Source organism: Anabrus simplex, chromosome 3, assembly GCF_040414725.1.
Source record: "Anabrus simplex isolate iqAnaSimp1 chromosome 3, ASM4041472v1, whole genome shotgun sequence".
NCBI classification, from domain to species: Eukaryota; Metazoa; Arthropoda; class Insecta; order Orthoptera; family Tettigoniidae; genus Anabrus; species Anabrus simplex.
This window is the reverse complement of record NC_090267.1, coordinates 461,121,791-461,136,176: the sequence shown is the minus strand read 5'-3', so window position 1 is coordinate 461,136,176 and position 14,386 is coordinate 461,121,791. Positions and strand designations below refer to the sequence as shown.

General features: G+C 37.6%; 1 protein-coding gene across 3 annotated transcripts in view; it reads left to right on the top strand.

Moving 5' to 3' along the window:
• betaCOP (coatomer subunit beta) overlaps window positions 1–14,386 on the top strand; it is a 94,940-nt gene that overhangs the window by 44,727 nt on the left and 35,827 nt on the right. For all 3 annotated transcript variants that reach the window (XM_067143552.2, XM_067143553.2, XM_067143551.2), the window contains exons 8-9: window positions 751–899; window positions 12,709–12,849. In XM_067143552.2, the coding sequence (XP_066999653.1) occupies window positions 751–899; window positions 12,709–12,849 (290 nt within the window). The remainder of the gene's footprint in view (window positions 1–750; window positions 900–12,708; window positions 12,850–14,386) is intronic.

The following is a 14,386-nucleotide window of genomic DNA, read 5'->3' as shown; positions in this document are numbered from 1 at the left end:
AATTTGACTTATTTGAAAATTTTCGTCTGTAATGATTGGTTGTTCATTCACCAGAGGTGAAATTTCATTTCTCTTTGTTAGAAATAGTTTGTATTTGCTCTGCTTTCCAGTGTGCTTCGTAATCATAGTGCTCACTAATTTTTTCTGAACAGATTTTACTGCTATATTTTATCCATGCTATAAGGGCTTATTTCCTCAAACATACATTGCTTACTCAACTTCACACATTTCATCTTGTCAGGCTCTAAATTTGTTTTATACCTTAGTTCAATTCCAACTTAAAAAAAAAAAATGTCTGACAGGATAGTATCCCCTTGACATTCATGATATGTGCATCAGTATCTTCTGTACTTGGTCACATGAAATATATTTTCCTATTTCTAAGTTTGTATTGTAATTGTAGTTAACATTCTCAGACACTTCCAGGCCTGTAAAAGAACTACTGTTAAATAAGCTTCCACTGTTCTCAACAAAATATATTTTGCTATTTTAAAAACAAAGCAGTTGCTTATTTCGAGGCTCTTTTTACAGTTCATGGGTATCTTCCAAAATAGGTTATGATAGCTAATAACAAACCTGTACCTAAAGATATTTAATATTGGTAAATTACCAAGTAAATTACCAATGGCTTGCAGTTGTTCAGTGTGTTGGTACCTTACCATATCCCACGTCGATCCAGCTTAAGCGTACCTTACTCATAATAAAGAGAGAATGCTGATTATAATATTATTTATTCTTATTTTTCTTTAGCTATGGAATTAGTTTCATCCCGAAATATTGAAGAAATGGTGCTTGTACTAAAGAAAGAAGTTGCTAAAACTCATAATGTTGTGGAACATGAGGACACTGGAAAATATCGTCAGTTGCTGGTTCGAACTTTGCACACCTGTTGCATAAAGGTACAAAAACAATACATTACTCATTCGGCATGTTTTTTTTATGTATCTTCTATATAAATAAAATCATAATGACCATGTGTCTGTACATTGACTATTTTGGCGAAATTTCCGTACAGTATCCCTTTCAGGTGTAATAATGACCATCTGCATATTTTTTAGCTTTGGTGTCTGTTTGTTTGTTTGTTTGTTTGTTTGTTTGTTTGTTGGTCTGTGTGTTTGTTTGTATTTAACTTGAAAACAACTGGATATATTTCTGCGAAACTTCATATTTAGAATCCACCTGTCCTTGGGTAGGTTTTAGGGCCAATATTGATTTTAAATCCCTGAATTGACTGGAGGTTTATATGAAACAGAAACTGTGATTTTGCACTCCCACAAAATACACACACTCAAACTTAGTGGAAATCAATTTCTAAACTTTTTTCCCTCATTTTTTCGACAGGAGGATTAATAAGGAACATACCACGAACGGTCGGTTTTGCAGGGTAAGTCCAGTGGACATAGCCCAAAAGGTGTTGTATGTAGAGCAGCTTCCTTATCTATATAAATAAAGTCGTAACGACCTTTTTTCTATACATTGCCTATTTTGGCAAAATTTTCATACAGTTATCCGTTTCAGGTGTAATAATGACTATTAGCATATTTGTTAGCTTTAGTTTCCTGAAAGTCCTCATTTTTACCCCCCCCCCCCCCCTCCCCCAAAGCAAAATTGAGGCACAATCTGCCAGATGAGCTAGAAAATTGAAATTTGGCAAAATTATACGTCTTAGCCTGTAGTCATCGGAAAGCTTTCAAGATTTTTAAATATTTCATTTTTTACCCCAGAAAAATATTGGAATACTGAGGCAATTTTAATGTCCTGCAGACCTTTGTTTCGAGGTATTTCACAGCTAAACGGTAAGTCATATCACGAAATGGATGGCACAATCTGAATTCAATTTGTAGTGATCTACAACTTTGGTCCTATGACATTTTGTTGTATCTCTATTCCTTATATGTTAGATTTGTCTCTATTTCTCGATTACACCTACATTTTGCTCTTTGTACACATATAATTCGTGATACGAATAACTTATACGAAGGATAGAATCATCTAATTCAACACGAACATTGGCCCACCCAGTATCCATACGTGAGCCAAATTCTTTGTAGCTGTCACATTAGTACCCAAAGGTAAATGCACTGTGAGAAAACCTTACCCAAATTTCACCCTATTCAATATTTCTAACTCAATTTTACCCATAAATAGATGAGACAGGAGAAAATATCTTAAGACCAGCCATTTAGACTGCTAAATGAGGCGTCTTCAGGTACAACCCGCTTGTCGATATGATGTATTGTTTAGCAGCAGTTAATCTGTAAATTAAGGTTTGCAATGTTGTAAACATCCAATCAGTCTATATATTCATTGAAGTCTATTTGTAGCAATGTAGAAAGGGTGTGTCTGCCATTATAATTCATATTTCACAAATCGATAGTGACTCTAAGCAGGAGAGTGTCTGCTATTGTAATCATTAGTCTCCATATCGACTTTGACTGGCAGTACGATTGGGATCCTTATCCAACTCCTGTGTAATTGGCATTAGTAAGGAGGAACTACCATTTTAATTAATAAGTCCCTTCTTGATCTGACTTGCAGAAGTCAAGGGAGCATGCAATTTTGTTCAAAACTCCCCTAACCGATTGTGCTTGGGAGTAGGCAAGTGTGCCTGCCATTATAAACAAGTTTGCCTATCTAACATGTGACTGGCATTAGGCATATTGGCCTGCTATTGTAATGGAAACTCACCAACTCGGTGTGACTGTTGTTAAGAAAAGGCACCTGTGATAATGATAACAGCACAACTCAATTTTGACTGGCAGTAGGAAAGAGCGCCTGCCATTGTAATGAAAACTCTCCAAATTGATTGTGAACGCGCAGTAGATAATGGGGCCTCCTATTATAATGAAAACTTCCCCACTCGATTGTGAATGGCAGTAGGCAAGTGAGCATGCCATTATCATCACAACTCTGCAACTCACACTTTACATTGGAAACAACGTATGGGAACATCACCCTGCTGTTTCTGGATAATGCTGAGAGACATGCAATTCAAAAAATCTTATTCACTGCATGTACAGTAATCTACATATAGGAGCCGTCAAGTCAATGATGACTCCTGGCGACTTAATGGTTAGAGTGTCTCCAGATGCTTCTCTTTTCTGCTGTATACATTTCCTTTAAATATATTAATTTTCATTTACTGTATTTACTTGTATATATCTCACACTTCTTTTCTGAAAATTTGAGCTTAAAATCAGGGTGCGAGGTATCATATTTCTGTGGCTCCCAAGCCACATGGATGTAGTGGGAAACGAGTTAGCTGATAGGGCTGCCAAAGAGGTGATCACATTGCTCCTATTGCCTTACAAGGTTCCAGCCAGTGATATCGGGTACATTTGGTAATGTCCCTTTAGTAGCTGAGAACGATTGAAGGAACAATGAAGGTATGGAAGACTTCCCTTCGAGTTTTTCAGAGAGCAGCAGTGGTGTAATGTCATCTTTGGATCGGTCATGGTATAACAACGCACTCCTATATACTGAAAGGAGAAGAGCTCCCCTTCCCCGGTATGTACTTGCTGCGGTCATCTGACTGTCGCACACATCCTTAGACCTGGCCAATCTGCGTTGTAATCTAAAACTTCCGAGTACCATCTCTCATTTTACAAGATGATGAGCAGTCAGTAGACCTCGTTATCCATTTTGTGAGCAATAGTGTCCTGTTTTATCCTGTTTAGAAGTGAAGTTTATATTTGTTTTTAATTTTAATTTTATTGTTAACCAAGTTTTAATTCTATTGACTTTTTTTGTGTTTATCTTTGTGTGTATTTAATATGCTCTCTTTTTCAACTTTTAATTTGATTGAAATACTCCGTTCAAAAAAATTAGGGGAACATATTTTGTAACGTCTGGTATGTGAATGTTAATTTGGTAGAAGGGGTTGCAATGGTCGTACAGCATACCTCGAGACCTTAGCTACTCAGGGTATCTTAAAAATTTACAGCTGCTTAGACATTAAAAAGAAGAAGAAGAAAAAAAATTAACTCAGGGTATGTCAAATCCAACATTATACTCCATCTTTGGTGTAGCCATGCATTAAACTGTCAGGTGACTCCTCAAAACAAAGTGAATAGCGGTGCGTCCGTGTGTCGTTGTGAGGTACAAAGACTACTGCGGTCATTTGAGTAAACCAGCACATCTCATGAGACATCTTAACGAGGTTCAAGTCGCAGGGCCGTCACTTTGATCAAGGAAGGATAGACTTTTCGTCGTGTTGCTGTGGATCTCAATGTCTCTCTGTCAGTTATTCAACGCTTGTGGAATTGCTACAGTGAGACAGACCAGTTCACAAGGAGGGTTGGACAAGGTTGTGGACGCATGACAACCCCACAGGATGACCGATATCTGACCATCTGTGCATTGCGGCGGCGTTCAGCAACTGCCAGAGAACAGCAACAAGACCTCAGGAGGGTCACTGGAGTCACGGTGTCTGACCACACAGTAAGGAACAGGTTAAGAGAAGTGTCCTTATGACCCAGGCGTCCTGTTCGAGTGCCCCGTTTAACGCAGCAACATCGCACAGCTCGCCTTCTGTTTGCCCATACCCACGTCAGCTGGCAACTTCGCCAATGGAGACCTGTGTTATGCACAGATGAGTCCAGATTTCGCCTTATACAGTGTGATGGACGTCAATGTGTATGGAGATGGTGTGGTGAGCAGTATGTGCCAAATGTTGTCCAGGAAGGCAGCCGATTCGGACAATGTTCTGTGATGCTGTGGGGTGGCATCAGTATTGATGCCCATACGGATCTTGTCGTTTTCCGTGGTAATCTTACCGTTGCGTGGTACATCGAGCAGATACTGCTACAGCATGTGTTGGTTGCTGTATATGGTGTTGGTCCTGAATTCGTACTCATGCATGACAATGCCAGGGCTCATGTAGCGTGCGTCACCAGAGCTGTCTTGCGAGAACTGACGTTCAGGAGAAGGAATGGCCACAGTGAGTCCCGACCTTAATCCTATCGAGCATATGTGGGGTAGGCTTGAAAGAAGTGTTCGTGGGCGTTCTGTTCCCCCACAGACTCGCCAAGACCTCGAACAGGCTCTCATTGAAGAATGGGACCTGTTTTCGCAATGTGACTTCCGTTGACTTATACGGAGCATGCCACATAAGTTCCAAGCTGTGATAAATGCTCGTGCAGGACATACTGAAGCTTTCCAACTGTGATAAAAATCCACCCTGGAGCACTGTTATCACTTTGTTTTCGCCCCTATTTGGACATTTCCGTTTGTGTTCTGAAAATGAACGCAAATCCATTGATGTTCTTTTGTATACTTCAACGGTAAAGAATAAAGGTTTAGTTTGTGACATACCTGGGTGTGAGGTATTGTTTTGTGGAGCATGGCATACTGTGTATATGATTTCACCTCAAAGGCAATGCCTTATTTAATTTTATTAAATTGTAATTTATTTTTTTAAAAATAATTTTGTAGGAAAATAAGGCATTGCAAATTAGATTCATTGATTATTTTTAATCATTTTTCTCATTTAAAAAATCCTACCCAGTGGCTAATTAAAAATTTTAAATTCTAATTCCATTAGTCTCATCTCATAGCGTTAGGGGCCGATCACCTAGTTGTTAGGCCTCTTTAAACAACAAGCATCATCATCATTAAATTCACAGGAATGCGCTACCCTTGTTACAACAGCAGTCTGTGTGTGAGCAATTCTCGAATGAAGTTAAAGGTGTGATATACTCTATAACATCTAATGCCACAGGTAATGATGACATTCCCATATCACTGATTAAGGATATCTTAGGAGCTGTTCTGCCAATATAAACTCATATATTTAACTACTGCCTGACAAACGTTGTTTTCCCAGATGTTTGGTAAGATGCTCTAATTAGACCCATCCCAAAGAGCTGCAAGTTAGATTCTCCTTCAGATTTTCGTCCAGTATCCATCCTACCACCCTTATCCAAGGTGCTTGATCGTCTGGTTCATACACAAGTTACTGAATCCCTTACCAAGCATTCCCTTCTTAATCCCTTTTAAAACGGCTTCAGGAAAGGACATAGCACTGCGACAGCTTTGCTATGAATGACAGATGATATCAGACGTGCAATGGACCAATGGGACGTGACTGTACTGACATTATTAGATCTCAGAAGTGCCTTCGACACTGTCAATCCTCAGTTACTATTGCAGAAACTTCGAGAGCTAAATTTTAATAGTGTATCACTTCGTTTCTTTTCATCTTCATCTATAGCTCACTCGACACTTCTGTATGGTGCTGAAGTCTGGGCTGAATCTCTGAACTTTGAAAAATACCAGTGTAGGATAGCTGCAGTACAGCGGAGATCAGCTTTGTGTATTACGAGCACATATCGCACAGTATCCAAACCTGCGGTTCTTACGGTAGCACCGTTTGATTTACTTGCTTTTGAGAGACAGGAAGTCTGGTGAACTCAAGGAGAGCTCGGAAAGAAGCATGCTTAGGAGCTAGCCTATAGGCAACGAATGGAACGATGGCAACAAAGATGGAAGATCCTCGAGGAAAATGGACTAAGCTGTTGATACCATGTTTAGCTGATTGGTTTGCACAAGCTCATGGCAAGGTTAACTTTTATCTTATGCAGCTCTTGACGGGTCACGGATACTTCCGGAAATTTCTACACAGAGTAGGTAGAGCGAGCGATCCGGTGTGTATTTATTGCAACGATGTTGACGGTGTACTTCACATATTTTTTGTATGTTATCATTGGTCAACACAGAGAAGATGTTTAGAAACTGAGCAAAGAGAATTGATGCCAGGAACTATTGTGCAGTTGATGCTCCGAAACCAAGAATCTTGGGATCGGGTAGCAGTATATGTAGAAGCATCCTGCATCAGAAAAAGAGGAATTAGAATGCTCACGAACGGCAGTAAAGGAGAAATAAAGAAAGAAGAAACCTGAAAAATTATAAGCACGACACTGCCCTGAAGTAATGCGAGAGCGGTTCCAGGACGAAAATATACGTTGTGGGAAAAGGTTGTGTGGGTTTTAGTGAGTAGGACTCTCACACGCTTGTTGGAGTGTGGACCCTCACAAGAGTCTCATGAAAGATTTCCCACACTCTCACATAAAAAAAATGTTATTACTGCTGCTGCTGCTGCTGCTACTGCTACTACTGCTACTACTACTACAACTACTACTACTACTGCTACTACTTACTGTAAATGGCTAGCACAGGAATGAGTTTATGGCCTACAGAGGGAATACTCCATTGATCTCATAGTCACTATCAGCAGCTCCTGAAGAGATTTCTAAACTTTTCATGTTGTTCTTCACTACACCTTCATTTTCCCACATCTCACATATTACTGTTTGTCTATGACATGCAACTTTTCTCCAATCGTTGGCACTAATATTCGCCACAGCTTCAGCTAACTGGCTTTCCACTTTGGAAACTGTTAACCGCTTATTTTTTGTGGCAACATAACCCTACATGTGTGATAGCTTAACCCCAAGGTGAATGTACATAATAGAGTTGGCAACTAAGTTTTGAGATCGTGCTCTGCCGGTATAAATCTATATGAATAGCAGCTTGGGATTGGTTGCATGTAGACAACACCAAAACATCAATTTAGAATTTAACGTCAAAAACTTCATAATTGGTCCGTATTGAAAAAAAGATTTACATTCAAAGATAAAGGGTAGGATTCTCCACCTGTTCAGTACTACTTAAAATGTGATATAATTAAATGTCACATTTTTATTGTTAATTTTTAGGTACCGGTTTTGGCATTTTTTATGCCATCATCAGCCTAGGGTTAAGCAAACAAGGACATTGAGTAAATTACATATGTATGTACACAGATAAACCTTCTCAGATACCTAGCAATTTATAATTGCGTCACAACATAAAACATTTGACTGCACAAATATCTCCTATATATATCGTACTAAAGTTCTAGAAAAGAGGTAAAATTGTTCTATATACAGCTCTGTGCATTTCTCTCACCTAGTAATGTTAAATGCTGTAATTGTGTATAGAATTACAGTAGCCAACAAGTTTATGTAAAATCTTCTTTCTTGACTATCTAAACAGCTGATTAAAATTAGACTATTAACCTTGGAGCAATATATAAAATCTTTTTGAACATTCTATCATGAGAGATTTTAGCATATATACATTATTAGCTATTTTTTTTTTTCAGAGTCTTACTCATCATCATCATCATCATCATCATCATCATCATCATTTCCCTTTATCCAGCTGTAGCCGGGTAGGGGCAAATATGGTTCCTCTCCACTTTCTTCGGTCTTTCCACCACTCCTCCTCCAACACTGTGTCCCAGTCCAGGTTTCTTTCTATAATGCTGCGTTGGATGGTATCCTTCCATCTCAATCGTGGTCGTCCACGGCCTCTCCTTCCTTGGATTTGCATTTCCATCACCCTTTTCGGCATTCTTTCGTCGCTCATTCGCTTTATGTGCCCAAACCATCTTAGTCGGCTCTTCTCTGTTCTATCATTCATTTTTTCCACTCCAATTTCTTCCCGGATTTTCTCATTCCTTATTTTGTCTCGTCTACTCTTCTGTATCATACTCCTCAAGAATTTCATTTCGGCTGCCTGTATTCGACTCTCACCCTTCTTTGTCATTGTCTAAGTTTCTGCTCCGTAAGTTGTTATGGGTACGTAATACATCTTGTACATAGTATCCTTTGCTTCCATTGGCACATCTTTGTCCCATAACATATTTCTTACACTATGATAGAAACAACTTCCAGCTTGAATCCTTTTACTAATCTCAGCATCCAGTCGAGCATTCTCCATTAATTCACTCCCCAGGTATTTAAACGTTTCCACTACTTCCAGGGGCTTGTCTGCAAGTCTAATCTGACCTTTCCCTTCTTTCTCCCCTCTAGTCATAACAAGAGTTTTACTCTTTTCTACACTTATTTTCAATCCACATTCTTCAATCTTCCCATTCACTACATTCAACTGTTCTTGAACTTTCCTGTCATCTTCTCCCCTAATCACAATATCATCTGCAAATAAGATCATGTTCATTTCTCTTCCTCCATATGCTGCTTTTGCTGTTCTCATGATGTCATCCATTACTATTGTAAACAGGATTGGTGATAGAACACTTCCCTGTCTCAGCCCACTAGTTATTTTGAACCAACTTGTCCTGCCAACTTGTGTTTGCACGCAACTACAACATTCCTTATATAATGCCATGATCATTTTTATTAATCCCTGTCCAATTCCTTTTTGCACCAGACTGTCCCAAACTTTCGTCCTAGGGACACTGTCATATGCCTTTTCAGTATCAATGAATGTCATCACCATATCATTCCCGTACTCCCAATGCTTTTCCATTAGTTGTCTCATAATGAAAATGGGCTCTATTGTTGACCTTCCACTTCTGAAACCAAACTGATTTTCCTGTATCTGCTTCTCAACCCTCAACCTTATTCTACTTTCCAGTATCCTTTCCATTATCTTAGCAACATGGGATATTAGAGTAATTCCCCTGTAGTTCTTCAAAACTTTCTTATCACCTTTCTTGAAATTGGGATGATTATTCCTTTTTGCCAATCTTCAGGGACCTCCTTATTCTCCCAGACATTCCTGAGAACCCGATATGTCCACTGCAGGCCTACAGCTCCAGCTGCCTTTATCATCTCCACTGAAATTTCATCTATTCCAGCAGTTTTTCCATTCTTCATCTTTCTTACTGCCATTTCAATTTCATTCATTGTAATTTCTTTATCCATTTCTTCGTCAACTAATTGCCTTTTCTGGTCGTCCATTGAATGACTGTCATCCGTTCTTGTGTTCAGCAGTTTCTGAAAATACTCTCTCCATCTATTTCTTATTTCTTCTGGCTTTGTTAAAATTATGCCACCTTCATCCTTCACAAATCTGGTGTTTACTTGATCTCTCTTTTTGTTTCTTAAGATACCATACAGTAATTTCTTGCTGCCCTGCATATCATCTCTCAATTTCTGTGTGAATAAGGCCCAGCTTTTCCTCTTTTCTTCCTCCACTACTTTCTTGGCCAAATTCTTTGCCTCCACATATTTTCTTCTACTTTCTTCAGTCTTAGATGTTTTCCATGCTTTCCATGCCATTTTCTTTTCCTTCACTTTAATCTTTACCCTATCATTCCACCAGTGTGTTTCTTTGTCCTTCACATTTCCTGATGTTCTACCACACACCTTTTCTGCACATCCAACCAGAGTCTTACTATATAGTATAAAAGGGAAGACCATTTTATTGTCCGATGTTTGTAAAAAATAGTTCCTCATGGATTATAATCAGGGAGCCATCATAAATTGGTCGGATTTTTAGAATTAATTAAAAATCTTTCATGGCATGTATCTTGCTTAAATCTTACTGAAATAGCTTGACTTAGTAGGGTATAAAATGGTTTTTGAACCTATATTTCAGTAGTATATTAAAAAATGTGAGTGGACTGAAGCCGTAGGTTGACCGGTGAGATTTCATAAAAAACTATGTTTTCTGGGGGTCAAACGTAACTCTGAAAAGATCTCAATTCAAACGGACCTAAAAGAAATTGAACACTGTGTAAGTATGACGAAAACAGATCAAGAAAGGTATTAGGCAATTTAAAGATAGAAACTCACCTCAAGCACCACCTTACCAGCGAGAAGTTAAAGAGGAACTGGCGAGCGAAACTGCCGAGCGGTGTGTCAGGCAACAAGCCGCACGCATCAGCAGGGAATTGGGGCATGTCCGGTAGGGGGAGGGGAGGTCGCATGAACAAGCGAGTAAGGGTCGTGTGTGTGTGTGTGTGTGTGTGTGTGTGGATTCCGGTAGGGGTAATACGCCAGCGTGTTGCAAGCTATTTTATATATTGGTTGATCTTTTGGAATTTTAAGCTTGCTAATAACTGAAATGAGTATATCAAATAGGATAGTAGGTTTTTCGGACAGTTCATTAAGATTAAAATTAGGATTGTAGTACTGGTCTAAAAGAATGAAGCACTGCTCTGTTAGGTCTAAAAGAAGCCCTTTATTCATTATTTCGATAATATCTAAATCATTGTTGATGCCGTAAAAGCTGTGTTTGTAATCATACATATGCTGTCCTATTGCTGAGAATCTTTTGTATTTAATGGCATTAACGTGTTCGTTATATCTGATTTTGAAGGATCTCCCTGTTTGCCCAATATAAACGCTGGAACAGTCATTACAGTGAAATCTGTACACACCGGACTTATCGAAAGGGTTGGGAAGGTTGACATGGCTAGAATTATGGAATGTATCAAGATTTCTGTCGTTGGTTTTGAAGGCGATTTTAGTGTTTTCCTTTTTGAATATGTTAGTTATTCGGTAAATATTAGGGCTAAATGTAAAGGTTGCATATGTTACTGATTTCGTTTTTTCTTTCTGTAAATTGGTTTTGGGTCGGTGTTTAAACTTACGTATTATACATTCTATAAAACCATGATTAAAACCATTGTGAAGTGCAGTACTACGTATAGTATTAAGTTCTTTGTTAAGATCTGCTTTTGACATAGGAATATTGTAGGCACAGTGTACTAAACTGTTATAGGTGGCACGCTTATGGCAAGGGGGATGTAAGGAGTCTTGCTGGATGGTTATAGCTGTATGCGTCGGTTTCCTGTAGATTTTATATTTAAAAGCAAATGGGAGTCTGGTAATAGTTAAGTCTAAAAAGTTGAGGGCCTTATCATGCCATGAAAGTTTTTTACTTGATTCTAAAAATACGACCAATTTATGATGGCTCTCTGATTATAATCCATGAGGAACTATTTTTTACAAACTTCGGACAATAAAATGATCTTCCCTTTTATACTATAGGTATAGTAATACTCTGAAAAAAATTAGCTAATAATGTATATATGCTAAAATCTCTCATGATAGAATGTTCAAAAAGATTTTATATATTGCCCAAAGGTCAATAGTCTAATTTTAATCAGCTGTTTAGATAGTAAGAAAGATTTTACATAAACTTGTTGGCTACTGTAATTCTATACACAATTGCAGCATTTAACATTACTAGGTGATAGAAATGCTCAGAGCTGTATATGGAACAATTTTACCTCTTTTCTAGAACTTTAGTACGATATATATAGGAGATATTTGTGCAGCCAAATGTTTTATGTTGTGATGCAATTATAAATTGCTTGGTATTTGAGAAGGTTTATCTGTGTACATACATATGTAATTTACACAATGTCCTTGTTTGCTTAACCCTAGGCTGATGATGGCATAGAAAATGCCAAAACCGGTACCTAAAAATTCACAATAAAAATGTGACATTTAATTGTATCACATTTTAAGTAGTATTGAACAGGTGGAGAATCCTACCCTTTATCTTTCAATGTATATCAATTTAGAAGCTATAATGTTCAGAGGAACCACAAGGATATTTTGTTCATGAGTATTTTTTGAAATTGGCATCTTCTCTTTATGATTGCTGGTCAACAAGGTGTAAATGGTAGGAAATTCAAAATTTTGTTAATGTGAAAGTGGGGACTAGATTGCATGGTGAAAAACAAAACAACAACAACAACAACATGAAAATGGGGTTATACCGTATGTTCAAACATTACTCAGAAATAGCAATGGAAATTGCAAAAGATTCTATGATTTTCAGATCTCAATGATTTCATCTTCCTTCCATTCAGCTTTATTGCCTGAATATGTATTGCTATGCAGTATAAAGTAAATGTGTTGGAAGTGTTAAAAGAGAGTGATTCTCATTTAGATTTTATTGGTTTAGTTCCCAGATGTTGCTGCTACTGTAATACCAGTGCTCATAGAATTTCTCTCAGACACCAATGAGCTTGCTGCCTCCGATGTTCTGGTGTTTGTTCGAGAAGCTATTCAGAAATTTGAAGGTCTCAGACCCCTTATTATTGAGGTAAGGAAACACTGAAGTGCCACGTTTGTAGTTAAATGTTGAAGATAATTTCTATTTTGTGAATTTTGTAATGTAATGCAACCACTGCATATCTTGTACAAAAATCAAGTAATTTGTGTACTGGACACCTTTCCTATATCATGATTGTATTTAATTTCATGACTACAATTCATATTATGAGGAGATATATTCTAAACTTGAAAAGAAGGCTAATTTGAGAAATTTGACATTACAGTGGAACCTCAATTATCCATTCTCGGAAACTACGTTTTCCCAGATTATTAATTCAAATTACGTGGTCCCATGAGCATCCTAATTAAATCATGATTTTAAAATCCTTCATTATCCGTTCCTTGAAGAAACGGTTTCCCACATCAACCGTCCTGAAATTTCAATTCTATCAATGCTAAATCCTCAATCAAGCACTTTACAAGAAACAGTATCTCACAATAGGACGGTTATTACATACCTGTGGATCTTGGCGTTTACATCCTGTTATTGCAGTAATTGGAGCAAGTACTGTACTGGGAAAATGATCGGCGATGAACTTGCATGAGGGAGCATCACATCTGGCTGGTATTATAGGAAATTATAAAGCAGAGTGGCCACAACAATTGCAAAGAGATAGAGTATATTTCAACAGTTTTACTGGAAGACGGAACGAGTTTCACCAAATGTTCGTACTTTTTTTAAAAACATGTACATTACATCCAGGGTTAGATGTTTATTTGTGACTTTTTCAATTGTATCACTGAACAAAGTTTCGGCACTTATCTGAGGTCACTATATAGTTACTGGGTTTTCAGATGGGAATTCAAATTGCTCCTTTCTAACACTAATCTAGTATTTTAATATGATTGTAAAAATCTTTGTAGGGTCTGTTTTAGCCCTAATATACTGTAGACAACATGGGGATTTTAATGTTTACACTTTATATGTTAAAATGTCCTTATAAAAACCGCAGTTGTTCTTATATGCACAGTGTAATATTTAAAAAGTTTTTATAATTTCCCATTCATACTGGCTTGTGCATAAGTGTCTCAGTGTGCTTTCAAGCTGAGTTCAAGTTCACGAATAAACCAAAACTTCCGGAGTTTTGATAAAAAGTTTCTCTTTCCAAATTGGTTGTGGTTAGTGACAGACAGAATTGAATATGAGCATTCAAGAACTTTTAAGAATCGATACTTACATTCAAAACAATATTCTTCAGTTCAACATATCTTGAAAAGATGTAGGCCTAATTTATGCTGTTCAAGACTTCCAAAAACTTATTACAAACAGTATACCGGTGACCAAATTACAATGGGTGATAACAAAAACAAAAAAAAAGGCATTTCTTCATCATGTTTGGCACTTTTGTATTGGATGTGTTTTATTTTATTAGATTAGAGAAAAACTACTTGTGATCTATGGTTGTTTGGCTTCGCGTTATTTATTGGATATTTTTCGATGAACTTGGTTGATCAAAGTTACTGACCTGAAAGAAGTTTTCATGGGAAAATGACAAAATTTCCCCGGTAAAACTGCATGTAAAGTA